This window comes from Rosa chinensis, chromosome 2 (genome assembly GCF_002994745.2).
Source record: "Rosa chinensis cultivar Old Blush chromosome 2, RchiOBHm-V2, whole genome shotgun sequence".
Lineage (NCBI taxonomy): Eukaryota > Viridiplantae > Streptophyta > Magnoliopsida > Rosales > Rosaceae > Rosa > Rosa chinensis.
The window spans coordinates 77,658,880-77,681,804 of record NC_037089.1 but is presented as its reverse complement, the minus strand read 5'-3'; the positions used below and the strand labels follow the sequence as shown (position 1 = coordinate 77,681,804).

Sequence of the window (22,925 nt, the reverse complement as noted above, 5' to 3'; positions counted from 1 at the left end):
AGAAATATATACAAGTAACAAAATAAAAAGGGAGGGGGGTTTAAGAATTATAGAATTGAAAATTAAGATAAATAAAATAAAGAAAATGTAAAAACATATATACAAGGGTGGATCGCAAGGAACAAAGATCAAAACCACATCCATATGTAAGAAATCCAATTACAATTCCTATAGTTGATTTTAAATGTCATGAGAGAGGAGTTGATCATGTGAAACATTCGAAAGCAAATGATTTCCCATATTTTACTTTTCAATGCTAATTAACCTAAGCGAAAGCACCTAGATTAATCATATCAAACATGCAATCAAGCCCTAGAAAGCTAGTCAATCATGACATGTTCAACGCATTAGACATAGAGAAAGGCTATCAACTCAAGTGTACAACTTAGTATGGAAAAGTCCACCTAATTGCAATCCTCTTTAATTAAACTCGGTCTTTGCACAAAACCTTTACTACTTTGATTCAAGTTTACACAAAACGAAAAGTCGATTTCATGTTCTTAAACCTAGCACCAATTATATCAAAACCCTAAGTGTTTGCAACCACATAAGATTAAAATACAAAAGTTTTCTATCATGCAAATTTAATTAAACAAACCCACATAAGCAACATAAAAATCAACATATAGAAATCACAACTTTATCTCAAAACATATAAACGGGCTTTAAACTTTGCCCTTAACATTATTTGTTAACTAGAATCAAGTTCATATGAATTCAAACAAGGAAAACAAAAGATCATTACAAGGAAAAAGAATGAATTACACCGTGAGGGGAGATGGAGATGGAGAGCTAGATGGTTGGATCTTGAATCTTGGAAGCAAGCCTTCAAGGTGGATGATGGAGGATATGATCTTCACGGCTCCTTCTTCTTCTTCCTCTCCTTGCTTGAAAACGCAGAACTTTGCAACTAGAGAATGGAGAAGGAAAATGGAAAGGAAATGGAGAGACAAAGAAGATGAAATGGATGAAGGAATTAGTCATTGAGAGTGAGAGGAGAAGGTGTTTAAATAGGGAAGAAAAAGAAGAGTGAAATGATGAGATGAAGAAAAATAATGAAAGTGGAGTATGAGAGTGGTTTGTAAAATATGTAAAAGATGAGGTAATGATGAAAGCAAAGCATGAAGGTGAAGAAATGTGGAAGTGATGATGATCTTTTAGGGTAGAAAAAATGTATCCAAGGAAAAAGAAATGCTTTCTTCATATGGGTGGGAAACATGAATATGTGGTGTTGAGCTGTTTTCAGGTCAGTTTCTTCCCCTTTATTCCTTCAATTATTTCTCCATCAAAACTTCAGAATGAGCCTTCGACTTCTTCATAAAAAATGTTCCACTATGAGTGTAGATCATGCTGACAAATTTTCAGAGCTTTATTCCATGTGGTTGGGCTGGAAATGCTACTGGACCTCTTACAGGTCCAGTTTTCCGGTTTTACTTCTGTAGAACATTGGGCTGATTGTTTGAAGGCCTTCCACTCATATTTTTCTCTGGCACTCTTCATAAGAAATGATCATTTGGGTGTCTAGAATGGATCTGGAGAGTTTCAGCTCATTTCGAGTTCATTTGGTCAAGTGGCCTCTCCTTCTTCCTTGCTTGGCTCTGATTCTCCTAGCCGGAGTAAGAAAATATTCAAGGTTGACTTTTTAGTGCATTTTCATTCTTCTCCATCATTTCTAGGTAATTATGGACGTAATACTCATTTCTTCTTCATCTACTCCAATGTACCTAAAATTAGAAATTAAGTTAAAAATCGATTCGTTAAGGAATAACTAAGCAAAATGTGAGGAATTAACATTTAAAATATCACATTAAAATGCGCCTATCAGAAGGAGTCTCCTTTTATAGGGGAGGGAGACTCCTTTCTTTACATGTTTTCCAATGTGGGACAAGAAACATCTATTCTAGTGTAGAAGGCTTATCATGGAGGCATCTTGGCAAGGCCGGGAAGGTGGCTTCCCGGTAAGCTCTTGGTGGCTTCCGACTACCATTGGGTAGCTTGTATGTCGGGCTACGGCATGCATGTCGTGGTTGGGCCCCACCATGGCTTGTGGGCACCATAGGAGGGTGTTACTTATGCTTGGTGAGATAGCAAATTTGTCATGTTAGTGAGAGGTATCTACACTTGCTAAACAAAAAGTATTCTTCTCAACATGTAGAACAACATTCATAACTAGCACAAAGTCTAAATTGAAGCCACTTAGTTGGAATTTACCTCAAAAGATTTGAAATCCAATGAACCCTAGTTTCCCAATCTTCAAAATTCGAGCTCCACAAGTTGAATAGTTGTAAGCCAACTTGGGAGAAAGTTTCTACTTTCTATGAGCTCCAAAAGCTTCCAAGAATCAATAGAAATGGTGGCCGGAATCGTGAGTTCCAAGATGGCCAACAATGGCAGCGCCGCCACCAATTCTCGGCTTTGCTGAGCCGTGTAGGGGCCGGCCCATGTCGTGAAACTTCCCAGACTTGTAGATGGGAGTGAGGCGAATGGGACAAGCGGCTCGTCGATTAGTGGCCGGATGAGGGAGATACAGCTGGTCGAAGGTGGCGACCTGATTTTGGCTCGGGGAGGGAGAAGGAGAGTTTAGTTTCCAAAAGGTTTTTTGCAATTTCTGATTTTTTTTTTTTCTGTATACTAATTTAGAAACTTTTTCAAAAATGCATAACTTAATCATACGAGCTCCAATTTTTGCGTTCCACATATGCCCAAGTTCGTATCGACGCGCTCTACAGTTTTTATGCAGGAAGTTTTTCCAAATTCCAAATGTATAAAAAGTCAACCTTTGAATCGACGTTTCAAGCTTGTAAAACGTACGAACAATTCAATTTTTTTCGATAGTTTAAATCGAACAAGGCATAAACACCACAATTCGATCAAATAATATGTTCATTAATTCCACGTATAGTATGATAAATTAATTCAGAAATTGAGGCAATTTCTCACTGAACTAATAACTGAAATCTCGACGATTAATAAATCGTCTAGCCGACTTTTCCTGGTTTGACCAGGAGTTGACCAATTTTGACTAAATTTGACCAATGTTTGACCCATCGAGACAGGTTCGATAATTATCCCAATTACCGAACATTTTACTTAGGGGGGTGTATTGTATTTGGATTTATGCAGACTTTTTTTAAATGACAAACTTTTTGAAAAGTCCATAGACTCTTTAAACAGTTGATAGACTGTTATGGATTTCTTAAAACCATTGATTTTAGCGCAACAGACTTTTATTGATTCATGAAAATCTATATACTTTATTATGAATGACTTCTACAGATTTCCTAGGATGTATAAAATATATATAAAAACAAAAAACAAAAAAAACAAATGCAGCCCAAGCACAAAACAAAATAATAACTTGTTGTCTCTTCAATGCTCTAGTATCTTCTAAGAATAATGCTATAGATCCCAAAGTTGTGTACTAAGATTGTTTACCAACTGACGTGGCATACACTATATCATCACTTTCTTTTAGAAATTATGCTGGCATGATTCTTTATTGGCTATTTAGAAATAAAAATTGATATTAAAATTAATATTAAACAAAAATCACAATCAAACAAAAATTAGAAAATGAATAGATGCTCATTCTTGCTTTCAGCAACCTCAATGTCCAGATCGAAATATCAGAACAAAATAGTTAATTATAGTATATTTATATGAAGGCCAAATGAAGGATTACGAATTGGGAATTTTTCATGTTTGGGTTTCTACTTTGTATGGAACATATATGGAAAATTAATCGATGATTGGTGTTTTATTTTTGTCTCTCTTTAGAAAATTAAGATCTGAAAATAAGAACGCGGAGAACTTTCAATCTCCTGTCATTAATTTTACAACTTCATTTGTTGTTTTCATGGAAGCATAAGTCTTTTGAAGATCAAAACCTTCCTACGCAAGAGAGAACACATGAGAGAGGATTCCAAGTTCCAAATGAGTCATCAGGGAAAGAGCTGCTCCAGCACTCGATCCGGTCTGATGGCATATTATTGCTTTTTCTTAACAAGTAAATAAAAAAGATTAGGATTTGCCCGATCAAAAAAATAAAAAAGATTAGAATTCATAAATAATTTTCTTTTTTCCCAATTTGTGTTTTTAATTAAACAGACAAATCCATGTCATTGAAATTTCATAATGATATTGATCGATGAGGTGGTGCTTGCCACATCATTTGGTAATGAATTTGGGATCTCTAGCATTACTCATCTTCTAATAGAAATTAACTTAAATAAATGATTGTTAGTCTGTATAGCGAGTTTGTTCTCGACTCATTCCTAATATCCCAATAACATAAATATACAATATAGATCACTTGATGTTTATGGTTAATTATTCTCATCAATTTTATTTTTGCCAATTAACATATATTGAAGCAATATTGGTTAATGTCTTGATCTATACTCAATCAATTGAAATTCAATTGTTCAACCTTTTTTTGAACCATAATATAAATTCAAATTAATGAGAATAATTAATTAATAAGATAAAATTTAGTATGGTTCAAGGTCTTAGGGTTAGACCACAATATTTGAGTTTTAGGGTTTCATATATAAATCATTTTTAATTGCTATTAGGGTTCGAAGTATCGCAATTGAAAAAAATAAAAATCACGTTCAACAACTACAATGCACATGTTAGATATCAAAAAACGTTGATATCATAAAAGATTAGAGAAAAGACAAAAAATTAATAAAGAGAGATGATGAAGGACAAACTTCTTCGTGCGTAGCGAAAAGAACTTTGATAGACTTTTTTTTTTTTTTGAAGAGGAAACTTTGAAAGACTTTTTGAAATCTTTGGTCTGGAGGCTGGAAAATTATTGGAGTTTCGTATGTGTAGTTAACACTATAAAGTCCATGATTATCCATGATTTTCTAATTCCATAAGTATGAATGATATTTTCAATACCTCTGTACTTTTTTTCATTTTTAAAAGTCCTAATTGAATACCCCTAGATTTTGGTGGAATTCATGAAGTCTTTAAAAATCCTAATTGAATACCTCAAGACTTTCATGGACTGTTAAAAGTCTATATTGAATGCACCCAGACTTTTAAATTCCTTAGATTTCTTTAAAAGTTTCACTAATTCCATATACAATACACCCCCCTTATTTTACTTGAATTTACAATATCAGACTATCAACTCAGCCAAATCATCATAGTTGCTCAACTTCCAATTATCACCTGAAGAGAAAACCTTAATTCAAGGGTTGGTATATACCTTCAAAAGTTCCTTGCTAAAATTGGACTAATGATGAACTGATGACCTTGATGTCAATAACCCATAAAGCTTTATAATATCTCGCCTAGAGCTGAAATCGAGGTCGAAACCCAAATCAGAAACGCCGGAAGAGTCAACGGCGTCCAGGAACCGCGACGGAGCTGAAAGCAACCCAGAAACCAAATTGTCAAAACTTGATCAAATCAAAAATCTAATTATACTAGAGTGTAAAGCACGACCAGAGGAGTAAGTTCCACACCACATGCACCCAAATCGATGGCCGAAAAATGTTGTAGATTCTTGGAGCATCCACGCCTTCTCTCCGTCAATTTTCTCTCCACAGTCGACGAACGATAAAGCTAGGTACAATGGCGTGACGACGACTGCGAGACGAAGAGAATGGTGTCGGTGGGCCGTCGTGAGGTGGTCGAATGCTGGAGTTGTGGCCGGGTCTAGTGATCAGGTCGCCGAGTCTTGAGGATGGGTTGAGAGTTCTTAATCTCTCTCGATCCTTTTGATGCAATCTAGTCTCTTCCACAAGATTTATACTCCACTTTAATTCAAATCCAACGGTGGAGATCATGCGATGGAAGATTTGGATGGCCCTGATCACACCATACGATTCTACCTTTTCCTGAAATATTTTCCAAAATTCTAGAATTTCAAAGATTCATAAAAATTAGTTCGGGTATCCGAACAATTTCCACGAACTTGTCGTGTTGTATACTTATTATCCAACTCCTAAATTGAGGATTCACCTTATGAAAATTTCAGAAAATATTCTCAAGCACCTTTATAGTTACCGAGATCGATAAGTAATTTATCATACGATCTCCATTAAACTCGATAGGTCCTAATAGAAACTCTCAAATGTCTTTTTAGATTGACCATGTTTATTAGGTTGAAAGTCTCTATATTATGCCTATATAATAAGGTACTTGATCATAGGTAACACTTTTTCTATTTAATTTGATTTCAAGTATGTGTCTGACATATAGGAGGTTAATTTTTTGTTTCTTTTTATATGACACCTCTGTATTAGAATCATTTTTTTTTTTGGTATCATACCTCTTTGTTAGGTATTCTACAATATTATACCTATGATCATAGGTTTATTATTCAAGCCTCACTTACATATAATTATTTAGTAGGTAAATTAGAAATGTAGTAGTTAAGAGTGGAAAGCTACCATGGGATTAGTATGACAATAATCCAAGAACAAGATACATACCTTACAATTAGACATTTTTCGAGTATGTAGAGAGACATTGAATGTGAGCTTAGGAGTGCAAACACAATAGCAAAAGTTTTTTTGTCAATTTCCTAACCCCATTTCCAATCCTTTTCTGTTCTTTCAGAACATTTCTTTAGTTGTCCCTTAGAGACGCATGCAAGAAGTACCATGCCTACTTTCCCCACGTCCTTTCTTTCAAGCAAGGAAATATTTCTTATCAGTATTTGAATCAAAATCTCTTTCCATATTTTGAAACAATAATCGATCCCAAATTGAAATTCTATTCGGAAAGAAAAATACCTACATATAAGGAAAACAAGAACAAAAATTTGTGTTGGTATTTGGTAATGAAATACTATTATAATAATCATATATATATAAACATATACTCAAGTCAGTATTCATAATATAAAGCAAGGAAAAAATTAAAGATGTAATTGATTATGATACATTCAAAATGAATTGATTTTTTAGCTTAATATTTCAAATTCAAATTGATGAGAGGATTAAGGAAGATACTTAATTTAACTCTCCACTATTAGAATTGCAAATTAGATAATATCAAAAAAAAAAAAAAGAGAAAAACTGTTAATTATAGACATATACTCTATATGGAAGGTTGCTTATGTAGGGTGGGTGTAAATTGAAAGAAAAATATCCATGAGTTTTTCCCAATAGAAACTTATATTTTTGGGTTTATATATAATTTTCTCTAAATAACATTGCACCACATGAATTGTTAAAGTGCTTGATATCTGAAATTAAACTACGACCAACTCAGTGAAATTAATTACTTGATGAGTGATAAGAAATTTTGTAATTACTTGAATCGCTTGGATAACAATTGATTTGAGGTAATTTTGTTTTTCTTGAGAAAATTACTTGGTAGATATTTTACTTCTTTCCCAACTTGAATTGTAATGTTTATTTATTGTCTGGAAATGTAATGTTTGAATTTATTCAGAAGAGAATTCTGAAGTCGACTCGAATGATGACAACGATGGTGATGCTGACTTGGTTGAAGGTATTATGTTCACTCCTCACTATGATTTCTTGAAATATTACTAGTCTTTGTCACTGAAAGTCAACTTGATAATCCATGTGTTAATGAACGATCAACCTGCAGTGCATGAGTCGGATGAGACCTATGGATCTTTCTTCGATGACGTGGGGGCCGGGCGTTGGGAAGCTGTAAAGGAGTTTATAAGACAACATCCAGAGGCAGTAAGAGTAATGCAGAAAGGCCTGACAGCGAAAGGCCTGACAGCTCTTAGCCGAGCAGTCATCCAGGAGGACGTGGACGGTGTAAAAGAGTTGCTGCTGTTTATAAAAGAGACAGACTTGAAAATACTAGAGGATGCTCTTCATATGGCTACAAATCCAATAAAATGGGATACAGATGAGAATACCGAAATTATGAAGTGCATAGTTGAGAAGAACAAGAAACTACTCGTTCGTAGCATTGAACCCTATCGACTTATTCCACTTTCGAATGCTGTACTTTTCAACAAGCGAAAAATGGCCGACTATCTTTATTCGGTTACTTCGGTCGAAAATCTAAATGAGAGGGATGGCGCTTATCTACTTTCTCAGAATTTGAAAGAAAAACGTCTAGGTATGTTGAGTTTCATTTGTATGACATTAGTATAGCAAGCAGTTTAATTTTTTTTCGTACATATAACCATCTGTTATATTGATTCCCTCTTTAACTCTACTACTATAGATAAATCGTTGGAGTTACTACGGGGAAATCCAAGCTTGGGCATTGCTAGAGATTTCTTGGCTGAATCCCCTTTATATCAATTGGCTAATACGCATGCTGATGTTGGATTATTCCTGAATGCTAGCCAGCTTGGAATATGGGAACGATGGATTTATAACTGTTAGTCCTGCTTGCTTTTGATCTCTCCTCTGAAGCTAATTTGTAGTATCCATGCATATATAGATTATTTAATTTAGAGTACGAACAATGCAAATGTAGATGGAATTCTACCCAAAAAAAATGTAGCATGGAATTGAGCGATATAACATTTATGTATATAATTTATTGTAGCTTGCATACCCTCATCACTTAGATAATTTCCTATTTATAGATATTTAAATATATATTTTATTACTTCCAACTCAAAATTAAGTTAATGTATTGATCATGTGATAGGTATATACATACCATCTACACCTAATATCCGTGACGTTTCTATAGATGTTCAGAACGAAGAGAAAAATCAGAAGCATCTGAATCGTAAAGGTATGTTGCATGCATGCCATGAGATTTACCATATATATTTCTTCAGACCAAAAGAAAAAAAGAAGAAAAAAAGATAAAGCTAGTTACATACATATTCTTTGAGGCAATTATGCCAACATGTTTGGATTAATTGCAATGCAGTTGCATGTTTCTTTAGGCGACTGGTTGCCAATCTCTGTCACCTTTCTGGTAAGCTACATCAACATTATAATATGCCATTTTATTTTTGGAAGGTTGTTAATTTGATGTCGATCTTTTAACTCTAGGAATCAATCGTGCATATCAAATGAAATTGCTCCATCACCAAGCCTTGGAAATTCTAGATCGCATGTGCGAACCATTAAGAAAGGTAAAACTAAAGGTTGCCCAAAAAATGCTTGTTGAAAAAGCACTCTTCAAAGCAGTAGAACGAGGACATGCTCCGATCATCAGTCACATATTAAAATCTGATCCATCGTTCTGGCGGATCACTAATGAACATGAAAAGACCATATTTCGACTTGCTGCTGAGCATCGTCAAGACAATATTTTTAGCCTATTAAACGAGTTTGAGAAAGAAAACAGAAAATACATTGTAGGCATGCAAGATAAGTTTGGGGACAACATGCTGCATGCGGTAGGAAAGTTGTCCCAATTAACACAGATTGATCATATTCGAGGTGCAGCTTTGCAAATGCAGAAAGAACTACAATGGTTTAAGGTATATTAATTCTTTTCTATATTTTCTTCTGGTACCGCAAATATTAACTATTCAAAGACTCAGATCAGAAATTAGTGAATTACTTCACCTCATTATGTCTCTAAGCGTAGGGTTTGTTGATGAAATGCAGAAGGTGGAGGGCATGGCAAGTCCCGAGGATGTTGATCGTACAAATTCTGATGGTCGGACACCACGTGAGGTATTTAGTATGAATCATAGAGATTTGGTGGGGGCAGGAGAAAAAGCAATGAAAGAAACTGCATATTCTTCTTCTTTCGTAGGTGCTCTAATCATTACCATTATGTTCGCTACAGTAGTGACAGTTCCTGGTGGAATTAAGGGGGACACAGGTATTCCCATATACTTGGACACCAAGGCATTCCAGATTTTTATAGTTGCAAATGTTATATCGCTATGCTGTTCCACAACTTCAGTATTGGCATCTTTGGGAATTCTCACATCACGTTTTGCAGAAAAAGATTTCCTCATATCCTTGCCCACAAAATTGATAATTGGCCTTTTAACCCTTTTTATATCTATCGCGGGCATGATGATCGCCTTTTCTTCTGCCATTGTCACCATGCTTCCGGAAAAGTTATCGATTGTTATTCCATCTATTGCGCTAGCTTGTGTTCCAATTGCCTCATTCCTATGGATGGAAGGGAAAGTGCTTATTGAGATCATTAGTTCTACTTTTGGATATAGTATTTAAAAGGGCTGTACCAAAAGTTGAGCCTTAATGTTCTAATGTTGTATGCTTATGTTTATCTTTGGTTTCCTACTTTGTAATAAGAACCTTTTATGAAGATGAGACAGATTACTTGCTTAGATCTTGTAATAAAATATTTCCAACTTCCAATTTTTATTATTCGGTTTGTATTTTTTAACTTGAAATTTCTAGTTTGATATAAAAATGAATAATCCGAGTGCAGAATTTAGAGACGAGTAATTGATCTTTTGTGGTTCAATCCAGTTCTAGTTGATGAGTCATAAATTTTGTGAATGAGTCCGGAACTTTTGCTTGTTACCGGACGAGTTGAAATGAGGCCCATACAAATTTTTGGAGTTTGTAAGTTATTTGAAGTTCATTGAAATTTAGGACTCATCGACTGCAAGATAGGCACAAAGAATTGACTAGAAGTCCTTGGTGGATCTCACTGGTACAAGTACAACTGCCCCCTTACACCATTCTTCATGCACAAGTGCCATCAATATTAATTTCAATAGAATTATCAATTGGCTTCAAGCAGATGGAGGGCTCGAAACACTTGCATGACCGAGAATTTCTAATGCCATTCTCCAGCTAGATGAATAAGGTTGATGATATGAGATTCCTAGTTTTCCAAATCCATGATGCCGTTCCACCAAGCTACAAAACTAACTGACTCCTGCTCAGAACCTTTTGGTCAGATATTTGGCCAAATTGACAAAAAGAATTAGGAACTCCTCTTTATATTCAGTGCTTTTATGGTCAAAAATCCAAGATGAGCAAATGATGTACAGATGGATTAGGTAAGCAATGAAGAACCACTAAATCATCTTATCACATCAATGGGAATAACTGTGAAACTATTTATGCAGTAGACTAGGTAGTGAAAGGCAACACCTTATTGAAGAATGAAACAAATACATCTCATTCTTGCTAGACAGCAAGAGAAAAAAAGCCATCTCCATCATTTCACAGCAGAGAAAGCCAAGTCTAAAGCTCCACCTTACAAACCCATTAACAGAAACAAAAAAGCATACTTACTCCATAACAAGAGTTATGGCTCCCCAATACTAAATTTCAGAACCAAAATTACCATTGAAATGCAGGGTTTGGCACTTACCAAATCCTCCATGATCCTACTCATTCTTCTTCACCATCCTCCTCTTCCGCAAAACTCAATTCCTGGCAGAACTCATCACTGTTGCTAAAATACTTCTTCATCCCAACTAATTCCGCCACCCTTTTCGCCGGCCCTGACCCCCTTGGCGTGTCGTTAACACATCGAACAGTCCTAATCTTCGGCAGCCCATCATTCACAGCACCGATTTCAGCAACACCATCCTCCTCCACACCCTGGAACACCACGACCTCACTAGGAATCTCCCACCTCTTCTTCATCCTACTCTCCGGTCCAACGCTCCTAGACCCCTCCCTCCCAATGCCACGTGGCTTCCCCACCAATGACACGCGCTTCTTCTCACACCGGCTCCCATCGTCCTTGTCGTCATCCGGCAAAGACCTTTTCCGACCATCCGCCGCAGCAGCCGAAGAAGTACCAATCTGATTGTACCTGCTTGCCACAACCCTCCCAGCCTTGACTGGCTTCTTGTTAGGCACAGACTTCTCCCCTTCTTTGAAGAGCTTCTTGGGCTCAATTGAACCAAGAACCTTGTCTTCCTTCTTCACCGGCCTCTTAGAACCCCCAATTGAAGTTGCAGCCTGTTTCGGAGCTCCGATTTTCGACGCAGTCTTCCTTGATTTCGGGCTAAGACTCGTGCTTTTACCCCTCTCTTTAGTAACCCTCAGTTCATCAATGTCCTGAAGCTTCCAGAAGCAAGATTTCCGGCGATCCTGTATTTTCTGAACAGGGGTTATCTCAAACTTACTCGGCCGCCGGAACCCGGCTCCGGCGATAATCTCCGACGGCCCCAAACTCATACCTCTCCGATTAACCTTCGGCCTTGCGCTCAAATTCAAAGACTCCTCAATCTTTCTCAACCCATCGGAATTCTTCACACTCTGCTTCGGTGGCTCCATGAACTTCGCCGCCACAACTCTGCCGCGCTTCTCCGCCGCCTTCTGGGCCTTCTCGAGTTTCAGCAACTCCAGCCTCGAATTCAATCGGCCTATCTCCTTCTCGATTTCCTCAATCTCCGAATCGATCTTCCCCAAGTCTCGACCTTTCTCTTCTTCAACCTCAAACCCCATCTTCTTCGGCGCCACAGACAACCGCCGCGAATTTCCGTTCAGCGGCTTAAACGGCACCGAAGACGCCGCGAAAACAGGGGTTTTCGGAACCGGGCTCAGATTCTCTTTGCTGCAATCGGATTCGGAAGACCAGGAAGCTTTAACGGTGGCGCAGGAGAACTCAGAGCCCTCATTGTCGTCGAAGGCGGCGTTGTTCCAGACCTGAAGCTCCGGGGCGTTAATGGCGTCTGGGTATTCAAGAACACTCATTTTCGCTTAATGGGTATGAGAAATTTCGAACAATGCTTGATGGGTTTTTGCTTCTTCGCTTTGGATTTTTGTTCTTAGTCTGTGTATGTAACGCTCTCTGGTTCTTGATCTTGATTTGGGAAGAAAAACTAAACCCTTTGTATTTTGAGATTTTTGACCGTTGGGGGATATAGGAAATTTAGACGTTGGGTATGGTGTAATCGTAGCCGTTGGTTGCTAAGCGCTCCGATTTGATTTAAAGTATTTTTGTTTTTAACCTCTTATTACAGTTTTTACGCCTCGGTGGGGCCCAGTAACTACGCGCCTGCTGAAACGACCACGCACCCCCGCGTTTTGATCGAAACGGTGCGTTTCGGTGGTGACGGACTGTGAGAGCCTGTGAATTGTTTCATGTTTGTGATTGAGAGCTGGGATTTCTGGAATTCGAAGAGTTTGGGCGGTTAGGGCTTTTGGTGGGAATCTGGAATCGGAGATGGATTCGGGGCGGCAGGTTTTCACGGTGGACCTTCTAGAAAGGTACGCCGCGAAGGGACGCGGAGTCATCACGTGTATGGCGGCCGGAAACGACGTCATTGTGCTCGGAACTAGTAAAGGATGGATAATCCGGCACGATTTTGGGGTCGGCGATTCGTTCGGTACGTTTCTTATTCCGTTCTGGCTTTCAATTCCTCGAAATTTACACATACATGATCAGAAAGCTAGAATTGCTACGAAATTTGATCTTAGTTGTGGTCGAAGTAATGCTTAGGAAAACTTACTTGATTGTTTCTGCTTATCTTAAGCGTAGTTAAGAAAATCCGATTCTTTGATTTGGTTGAGTTGATTTATTGATAGAGCAATGCATGGTGTGTGTGTGTGTTTTGGTGTTGATCTCTAGATATTGATCTCTCTGCGGGTCGTCCCGGGGAGCATTCAATTCATAGAGTTTTTGTTGATCCTGGAGGGAGCCACTGTATCGCCAACATTGCTGGTACCGGGGGTGCCGATACTTTCTATATTCATGCGAAATGGAGCAAGCCGCGTCCTTTGGCCAAGTTGAAAGGTCTTGTGGTGAATGCTGTTGCCTGGAATAGACAGCAGATAACAGAAGGTAGTTATTAGTCCAATCGTATGTTTGCTCATTGCACTTATGTAGAGATTTGTGCATATTGACTTATTGTAGCTGTTGCGTGTGATTTGTTAAATCCACAGTTTCAACAAAGGAAGTTATTCTCGGTACAGACAATGGCCAACTTTATGAGATTGCTGTGGATGAGAAGGATAAGAAGGAGAAGTATGTGAAGTTTCTGTATGAACTAACTGAACTTCCAGAGGCTTTCATGAGTTTGCAGGTTTGTTTGCCGTTTTCTTTTTGGAAGCTAATTCGACAGAGATTTACTAATTTGTAACTCCAAGGCACCATCTTTTTTATCTCATTCTCCATGTACAGATGGAAACTGCGACAATTCTGAATGGAACTAGATACTATGTGATGGCTGTTACTCCTACACGACTCTATTCCTATACGGGAATTGGATTGTTGGATGTAAGTTTAGTTCTCACCTATTTTTTTGTTTGAGTCAAGGAAATTGGGTAACATCTATGTAGTAGTAGTGAACTTGTCAGATACGTGTTTTGATCCAAAAGTAGACACTTAAGTAGGACTGCTTTAATGGCTAACATTAGTTGGTGACCATTATGAACATGAGACCATTTTTTCTTTCTTTCTTTTTTCTTTAAAGTACGCTTAATGAACATGCTAGGTGTCATGTAACATTTATAATGTGGTGCTTCAAGCCATGGACTTCAGTTTTTTTTTTTCCTGAGGAAATACTTGTTTTTCTTACCTTCGTCTATTTTGCTGGATTCTCATAACGTGACTTGTATAAATATTGATTATTCTGCATTTCTAGGCTATTTTTGCTAGTTACTTGGAGCATCCGGTGCGTTTCATGGAACTTCCTGGTGAAATACCTAACAGGCAAGTTATCAGTCAGATGAAATATAAAATATCTTGAAATTGAAAAATTTAATAGCTGTTGTGGGATTATTGTCATCTTTTCTATGAACAATCACTTTTTGATTATCTAATTGCTAGTGTGTTTCATCCTGTCTTTTTATATATATATATATATTTTTTTTTTGAGATTTGTGATTCTCTTTGTCATCTTTCAGTGAATTGCATTTCTATATCAAGCAAAGACGAGCAGTACATTTTGCATGGCTTTCTGGAGCTGGAATCTATAATGGCGGTTTAAATTTTGGTTCTCAGCATAGGTAGAAGAGACATTCTTCCTTCTAGATTCTGAGTTTCTTACTATTATTGTGCTTACCGGGTAGTTTGTGGTTGGATTTTGGGATCTTGCTTGTGATGACATTCCTAGACACATCTAGTTATTGTCAACATGAAACTTTCTCAGAGTTTTTCTTTTTGAACATCTTTTGGCAGTTCTTCAACTGGAGATGAAAATTTTGTGGAGAACAAAGCTCTTCTGGCATATTCAAAATTGTCTGAGAATACTGAAGTTGCGGTGCCCAGTTCTATGGCCGTTTCGGAATTTCATTTCTTGCTTCTTATCGGGAATAAGGTTAAGGTGTGTACATCTCTAATGCTTTCAGTATTGGTTTACTTCTGATCAATGCTGTTATGTTAGTGCTCCTCTTGAGTATCTTATTCTGAATTACTGATGGTGCATAACAGTTGGTTAAGTGATAAAACCTAGAGATGTGCACTCGGTTTCTTAGCATTCAGTTTAGATTGCATACATACTTCACTTTCCCCCTTTTGTTTAGCTTGTAGACTTGTTTGATGAGTGCAGATGTTTTTGTAGGTTGTGAATAGAATAAGTGAGCAAATTATTGAGGAACTTCAGTTTGATCAAACATCTGAATCAGCTTCAAGGGGTATCATTGGATTATGTAGTGATGCCACAGCTGGACTGTTCTATGCTTATGACCAGAACTCTGTATTTCAGGTTTGTGTCTTTTTTATCACAATGATTTCTGGCTTAAGTCCATTTTGCAGCAGACAGTAAACTTTCCGTACTGTTTGATCTGATGAATAATGTAGGTTTCTGTTAATGATGAAGGCCGAGATATGTGGAAAGTTTATCTGGACATGAAAGAGTATGCTGCTGCTTTGGCAAATTGTCGTGACCCACTTCAGAGGGACCAAGTATATTTAGTACAGGTGATATAACTCATTTAATTACAATCAAACTGTTGGTATAAGTTATATTCGTAGCCGGTTATTGTAATTTCGTCTTTCCAAATTTAAAAATTATGAACGTCGTTGCATTGCAGTCTTGTATTGAGATATTTGTATTCTGAATGTTCACCTATAGTTGGTAACAAAAAGCATTATTTTCAGGCTGAGGCTGCATTTACCTCAAAAGATTATCTCAGAGCAGCATCTTTCTATGCAAAGGTGATTTATCCATTTCAGAGTGGTGTTTAACGGTAAATAATTTTATTAAAACTTTGATTGAATGATGGGATTGTTTTGCAGATAAACTACATATTATCATTCGAGGAGATCACTCTGAAGTTTATCACTGTCAACGAACAGGTAGCTGGACCTTTGTTTGTGTCTCTGTGTGTTTTGTGTTGATCTGGCATTAAACTCAAACATTTATGAATTTTTATTTCACTTTGGTGCTTCCAGGACGCTTTGAGAACCTTTTTGTTACGGAAACTTGACTGTCTTGCGAAGGATGACAAGTGCCAAATAACCATGATTTCAACGTGGGCAACTGAATTGTACTTGGATAAGGTTTGCTTCCTTCTATTCCTGTGTTGTTGGATAAAGAACTGATATAGTATATATATCTTTTAAACATATCAAGAGGCAAGATGGGTAGACTAAAGATGATGCATCCTGCAATCTCATGTGGACTTGGAGATCCTCTTCCCTTTGGCTTCTTACAGGCTTACATCCCAATTATTTTCTAGATGAATACTAAAATGTATTTTATAGTTTTTTTGTCTTTTGTTTTTTGTTTGTTTTTTTTTTTTTTGTACCTTAGCTTATTGACACTTTAAATAGAATAATGAAGATGTCAACATGTTTTGTTCCGGGTTGATTGATGAAACAGTTAATTGTATAGTGCTTTCAGTTCATAGTGGATCTGATATTCCAATTTTAGATAAATCGCCTACTATTAGAAGATGACACTGCATTGGAAAATCGGAATTCAGAGTATCAATCAATTATTAAAGAGTTTCGTGCATTTCTGAGTGACTCCAAGGATGTATTGGATGAAGCAACCACGATGAGACTATTAGAAAGGTAATTTTTGACAGAATCTGCTTTAATTGTTTATTTCGAGCCATTCATTTTAAATTCTTGTAGAGCTGCGGAATCTCTCATTTTTCTTCTATTATTGTTGTTTACAGATAAATTCTTGAGAATTATATCTATGTCTGTTTCACTCAGATGATTTTGTTTCAGTTGAAAGGACACTAAACTGATTATCCTCTGGCTATATGTGCAGTTATGGTCGAGTTGAAGAGTTGGTATTTTTTGCTAGTCTGAAGGAACAATATGAAATTGTAGTGCACCATTATATTCAGGTGATTTTGTGCGCAACCTTTCTTTTCTTTTTTCTTTTTCTGATTGTTGTTAATGCCACAGACTTGCTACATCTTTTTTCTTAGCATTTATCTCAGAAAAATGTCATTCTAGTCCTTCTTGGTTTCTTTGACCTGATGCATATTGCTCCCATAAGCCAGGAAGTGAATTTTTAACTTTCTTGACTTAGGTGCATCTCTTGCACCCATAGGTTATTAATTCTGTATTTTCATTAAATTATCAAACTATGTTAATTGCTGAAATCTCTTTGTTTATCTGATACTTATCTGTATTCATTTCTTTACCCTTTGAATTTGATATTAGCAAGGAGAGGCGAAGAAAGCATTGGAGGTTCTTCAAAAACCTTCTGTTGCTATTGATCTTCAGGTAAGGTTAAGTTTCAAATGTGGTTTGAGACCCATATGTTAGTTCCCTAGTGTTTATGTATTGTCTCTTGTTATGATATATACTAAAAATCATTTAATTCTTCACTCGCAGTATAAGTTTGCTCCTGACCTAATCATGCTTGATGCATACGAAGCTGTGGAGTCATGGATGGCCACAAACAACCTCAACCCTAGGAAACTCATTCCTGCAATGATGCGCTATTCGAGTGAACCACATGCAAAGTATTGTCTCATGAATATACTAGACTAAAAATTTCGATTACAATATGACTGTGAATAAGATTCTTTGATATAAACCGTTTCCCCTAAAACACATAAATGCTTATATGTCGCACCAAAACTAAAAATTTCATATTACACTACAATTTATTTTGTTATTTTATAGATTACTTAAAAAAATTTTGTCCATCGTGGTCCATCTTGGGAGCAGGGATTATTAATGCAATACACTTTTCCTTATCCATGCTCCCTTTGCTTTGTATGATACACACAGTTCCTTACTAAGATAAGTCAACCACTACAAGTGGCCTAGTGGTTCTTGCCTAGTTGGGTGTGCTCCCCAACCTAGGTTCGAACCCCGAAGCTGTCAAAGTGGTCAGACACTGTACTGCAATGCAAAGTTGGAGCATTTCACATGCGCCGAAGGGGTTTATCTTGGGCCTAGGAAGCCTTTGGGTTCCCCTTGACAAAGTAAAAAAAAAAAAAAATTTGGCTGTCATTGCGTATCTGAGATTTTGGCCATGCACAAACTTCTAGTTGATACTAATTTGAATTTTCCAAAACTTGGGAGTTCTGACTTGTGTTTTTTTTGTTTAATAGTGTATTTAAGCGAGCGCTTTAGTTTGTTTATCACAATTTCTGGATTGCTACTTATTGCTCTGCATATCACGTATGCAGAAATGAAACACATGAAGTCATTAAATACTTGGAGTATTGTGTTCACCGTTTGCACAATGAGGACCCTGGAGTTCACAACTTGCTTTTATCACTATATGCCAAGCAGGTTGATTATTTTTATAATAATGTTTGAATTGTTTAATATATGATCTTAGATTAGTGATTTTTGCATGCTTTGCTCTATCATTAATAGAAGTAGGCATATCAAACATACACATACACCCTGACATATGCATATATGCCTCTTTTTCCTTACTCAATGCAAAGGGCAAAATCTAGTTTTATCATTCTGTAATTTCCTTTAAATTATATGATTGAAAGCTAATGCCCTTGACAGAATTGAATTTATTGATCGCTATCTGAATCATAAAGAGAGAGAGAGAGAGAGAGAAAAAAAAAAAACCAGACTTTTGTCTTCTTTAAGCTCTGTAGTTCCTAATCTCAGAAAACAGTTCAATCTCCTGAGTTTTGAAGTATGTTATACCTTTTTCCTTATTCAATGCAAAAGGCAGACTCTAGTTTTATCATTATGTAATTTCCTTTATATTATATGATTGAAAGCTAATGCCCTTTACAGAATTGAAATTATTGATCGCTATCTGAATCACAGAGAGAGAGAGAGAGAGAGAGAGAGAGAGAGAGACTTTGTCTTCTTTAAGCTCTGTAGTTCCTAATCTCAGAAAACAGTTCAATCGCCTGAGTTTTGAAGTATATTGTACCTTTTAGCTTGCACTTGGTTTATTCTGGAACTGAATAGTTCACTTTCTTTGGATTCGTACTTTATACATATGGCATCCCTCTTTATATGTAGAATGTATTTCATGGTGCAAATCACTTTTATATAAATCACAGGAAGATGATAGTGCACTTTTGCGTTTCCTACAATTTAAGTTTGGAAAAGGACGGGAAAGTGGCCCTGAATTCTTCTACGATCCCAAGTATGCTTTACGCCTTTGCCTTAAAGAAAAGCGAATGCGTGCCTGCGTTCATATATACAGTATGATGTCCATGCATGAAGAAGCAGTTGCTCTCGCCCTACAGGTTCCAGTTTGTGGCTAATGGTTTTGTGATTCAACTGTAGGGTTTAGGGTTTAGTTTGCGACTGTTATATAAAAAAAACTTTTTTCCTATGTGGTACCTTAGGTTGATCCTGAGCTTGCTATGGCTGAAGCTGACAAGGTTGAAGACGATGAGGACTTGAGAAAGAAGCTCTGGCTCATGGTTGCGAAGCATGTAATAGAACAGGAGAAGGGAGCTAAGAGGGAGAACATACGGAAGGCAATAGCGTTTCTTAAAGAAACAGATGGCCTTTTAAAGATAGAGGATATATTACCATTCTTTCCGGACTTTGCCCTGATTGATGACTTTAAGGTGGGATTTTTGGGACTTTTAGCAATCATTTTGATTCAAGTCTTTCCTCATGTTATACAAGTACTCTCTTTCTTCTTTTTCTCCCACAAAAGTGGTTTGCTCTGTCTTTGTTGTTGTCTACGTTTTGAAAATATATCTCTGTTTTTTGTTTTCATATTTTAGAGTGATCTAATGAATTGTTTGCGTGTATGGGAGACCATGTGTACCATATTTTTTTGTTACAATGCATCTTTGGGCTTAGTTATGCCCCTTTTAATTTACCAATTAATAGTAGTTGTTTGATCTGCAAATACGAGATTTCATGATATATTACTTGTGTGATGCTGGCTGAATTTTAAATTGTTTTTTGCTACCATTAGATTTTGATTACCATCTATATGTATGTAGGAGGCAATTTGCTCATCATTAGAGGATTACAATAATCAAATCGAACAACTGAAGCAAGAGATGAATGATGCGACACATGGTGCCGACAACATCAGAAATGACATTAGTGCCCTTGCTCAAAGATATGCTGTGATTGATCGTGATGAAGAATGTGGGGTATTGCTCATCCTGATATTATACAATCACACACAATTTGCCTGGTTTAATATTTTTATCTCCAATTCAGGAGTTGTTTGTGGCTGCACCAAGTATCCTAATGCCTTCCCTTCAAGTTGGCTTAGCTCTTAGTTTTTCTTCTGTCAATATCTCAGACAGCATTCTCTTTCCTTCTTTTCTTTTCTAATAGTTTTTAGCTTTCATGCATTCTCTGGTTATCTCTTTTCCATCTGATTGAGTATTGAACTTTGCACTTATATCTGGAATATGACTTAAATATATGATTATCAGGTGTGTCGGCGTAAAATTTTAACTGTTGGTAGGGAGTATCAGATGACTAGGGGCTATTCATCAGTAGGGCAAATGGCCCCCTTTTATGTCTTTCCTTGTGGACATGCCTTCCATGCACAATGCCTGATTGCCCATGTTACACGTAGCACAAATGAAGCTCAAGTAAGTTTAAGTATCCTCTATTGTATATTTATTATCATTGTTCTGTTTTGCTTCTCATGTCAAAGAAACTGTTTAATAGTTCCTAATGATAAAATTTCAAGTTAAACGATTATCTAATAGTATGGAATGGTATTAACAGTTTCGTACCTAGATTACTAAAATAGATAGAATAGATGGTTCAAATGTTCTACGGCTGTTAATATCGCAATGAACAATCATTGCAAGTAGAATTTCCAGATATTCAACATAAATGGCCCTCAAATTGTCAAGATGGTCGTACCAATATTTTTTCACCTTGGCGATTGAGAGAATGAAAAGCGAAGTAGGACCTCAGAGACTTGGTCTTTTGTTCTTTCTGTCCGAGACGGAAACTTTTTACAAATATGGATATCTTCCCTTTCTTTATTTGCTTGGTTCTTAACCTTGCTTGGCAAGATTTCTATGGTGAAGGATTTCTGGAACACAAGTTGTCCACACCCGGCAGTCAATTCTGACTGACAACATAACATGTCTAATGTTAAAATCAACTGTCATTACTCTTCTCATCAAATTCTGTCATTAATAGCTCATAATAAGTGTTCTGCAAACTCTTTGTAAGGTGTCCAAGTACATTGTAGTGGGATTGCTCATGTCAATTAAATTGATGCATTGTTTAGAAATATTTATTCCAGTAACAGGATCTTTCTGATTTAATCCAACTCATATTTCTTTATATTTCTTCATTGCAGGCAGAGTATATTCTGGATCTGCAGAAGCAACTCACTCTATTGGACGGAGAAGCTAGGAAGGATTCAAATGGGCCCCTGACTGACGAGACCATAACAAGCATGGCCCCTGTAGACAAGGTCTTCATGGGTTCTTATTTCGCTTCATCTTGTTTTGCTTTACAGTGCATCTTTATCGTCCATGTTAATGAATCTGTTTCATTACAAGTCATTTTAAAATTGAATATTTCTGAACTAGAATCTATTTGATTGTCCACCATTTGAGATTTAAAAAATCCACATTAACTCTAGACTTTTTTGGTTGTCTTTTCTAGTATTGATTAACTTGCACATTAATTTTTTTACTGCAGTTTTTCTAAAGATACAATCTATAAATGATTCATCTTAATTTTTCTGGAAGTCACGTTAGAATTTATTTTGGCTTCTGAATTACTGTCTTTAGTTGTCCTATATGATTCAGAGTTGATTCATGAATCTAAGTTCTATATAGTTTACTGAACAAGTGCTTTATGTTAAAATGATTGCCTCAGCTCCGATCACAGTTGGATGATGCTGTGGCCAGCGAATGCCCATTTTGTGGGGACTTAATGATCCGCGAGATCTCTCTGCCTTTCATTCTTCCTGAGGAACAGTATCAGAGTACTTCATGGGATATACAGTCGCGTAATCTTGGAAACCAGAGGAGTCTTTCTTTGACTTTGTGATTGTACGGTCTATATGTGCATGTGAGTTGTGTTCCTAGAATGGTCTACTGAACTTTGTCATTGTCTCCTTAGAACCATCCATTTGGTGTTCATAGTGTTGTTTAACAGTGCTCTTGGTAGTGTAATTTATTTTCCTCGCCGGAGGGTGCTCTTGCTTCCCCGTATTTATCAGGGGATTGGCCCTCCTCCATATGTAATTATAAATGGTTTAATAGTCTTTGCCAAAAATACCTCGACAGTGTTTTGTTGATGTCTGTATACATGATTCAGGATAAACTGACAGAAATGAGTCAGAGTTTTCAATTGCCATCGAGTTTACCTCTACTGCCCTCGCTTTATTACTCCTGTACGCTCGTTTCTTTTTCAAGAATCTTTTTGGTTCAAAAATGGATTCAGTTTAGCTTTAAATTTGGTAAGTTTAGATTTAAAAGTACAGAGGATTAGTTTAACACGCTTGCACAGATGCATCGTTTAAGTATCAAGACCATGCTGAATATTTAACTTAAGCTTTTGGATGCTCGACAAGGTTTGCGAAATTTAAATCTAGAAGATACTTAAAAAGTACAAAGATAATGAAGCATTCGTCGGCAAAGGCGGTCAACATAATTTTGCAGATGAATATTCATCGGCGTAGGAACATCCGCAGATATACGTATCTGATGTGGAAACACAAATTAAATAAATAAATATAAATCTTTACTGACGAA

The 22,925-nt window shown here is 36.7% G+C and overlaps 3 protein-coding genes across 14 annotated transcripts in view; 2 read left to right on the top strand and 1 right to left on the bottom strand.

Moving 5' to 3' along the window:
- LOC112185062 overlaps positions 1-10,282 on the top strand; it is a 32,230-nt gene extending 21,948 nt beyond the window's left edge. For 11 of the 12 annotated variants that reach the window (XM_040513929.1, XM_040513927.1, XM_040513924.1 and 8 more), the window contains 7 exons: positions 7,420-7,479; positions 7,582-8,070; positions 8,179-8,337; positions 8,614-8,703; positions 8,845-8,892; positions 8,970-9,403; positions 9,534-10,282. In XM_040513929.1, the coding sequence (XP_040369863.1) occupies positions 7,420-7,479; positions 7,582-8,070; positions 8,179-8,337; positions 8,614-8,703; positions 8,845-8,892; positions 8,970-9,403; positions 9,534-10,115 (1,862 nt within the window). In that variant the 3' untranslated portion in view covers positions 10,116-10,282. The remainder of the gene's footprint in view (positions 1-7,419; positions 7,480-7,581; positions 8,071-8,178; positions 8,338-8,613; positions 8,704-8,844; positions 8,893-8,969; positions 9,404-9,533) is intronic. The other variant, XM_040513919.1, reaches the window with a different exon arrangement.
- Positions 10,283-11,252: 970 nt separating this feature from the next.
- LOC112185061 lies at positions 11,253-12,569 on the bottom strand. The gene has a single exon (XM_024323270.1). The coding sequence runs from the start codon at positions 12,567-12,569 to the stop codon at positions 11,253-11,255; it is 1,317 nt and encodes a 438-aa protein (XP_024179038.1).
- Positions 12,570-12,931: 362 nt separating this feature from the next.
- On the top strand, positions 12,932-22,536 carry LOC112188081 (vacuolar sorting protein 18). Its single transcript, XM_024327105.2, has 23 exons — positions 12,932-13,204; positions 13,447-13,659; positions 13,761-13,900; positions 13,999-14,094; positions 14,462-14,529; positions 14,724-14,825; positions 14,998-15,142; positions 15,380-15,523; positions 15,619-15,738; positions 15,919-15,975; positions 16,057-16,116; positions 16,213-16,320; positions 16,694-16,836; positions 17,042-17,120; positions 17,443-17,505; positions 17,617-17,747; positions 18,423-18,528; positions 19,275-19,463; positions 19,566-19,793; positions 20,181-20,336; positions 20,628-20,789; positions 21,518-21,634; positions 22,045-22,536. Exons 1-23 carry the CDS (start codon positions 13,042-13,044, stop codon positions 22,216-22,218), a joined length of 2,964 nt encoding a protein of 987 aa, XP_024182873.1. The 5' UTR covers positions 12,932-13,041; the 3' UTR covers positions 22,219-22,536.
- The last annotated feature ends 389 nt before the right edge of the window (positions 22,537-22,925 follow it).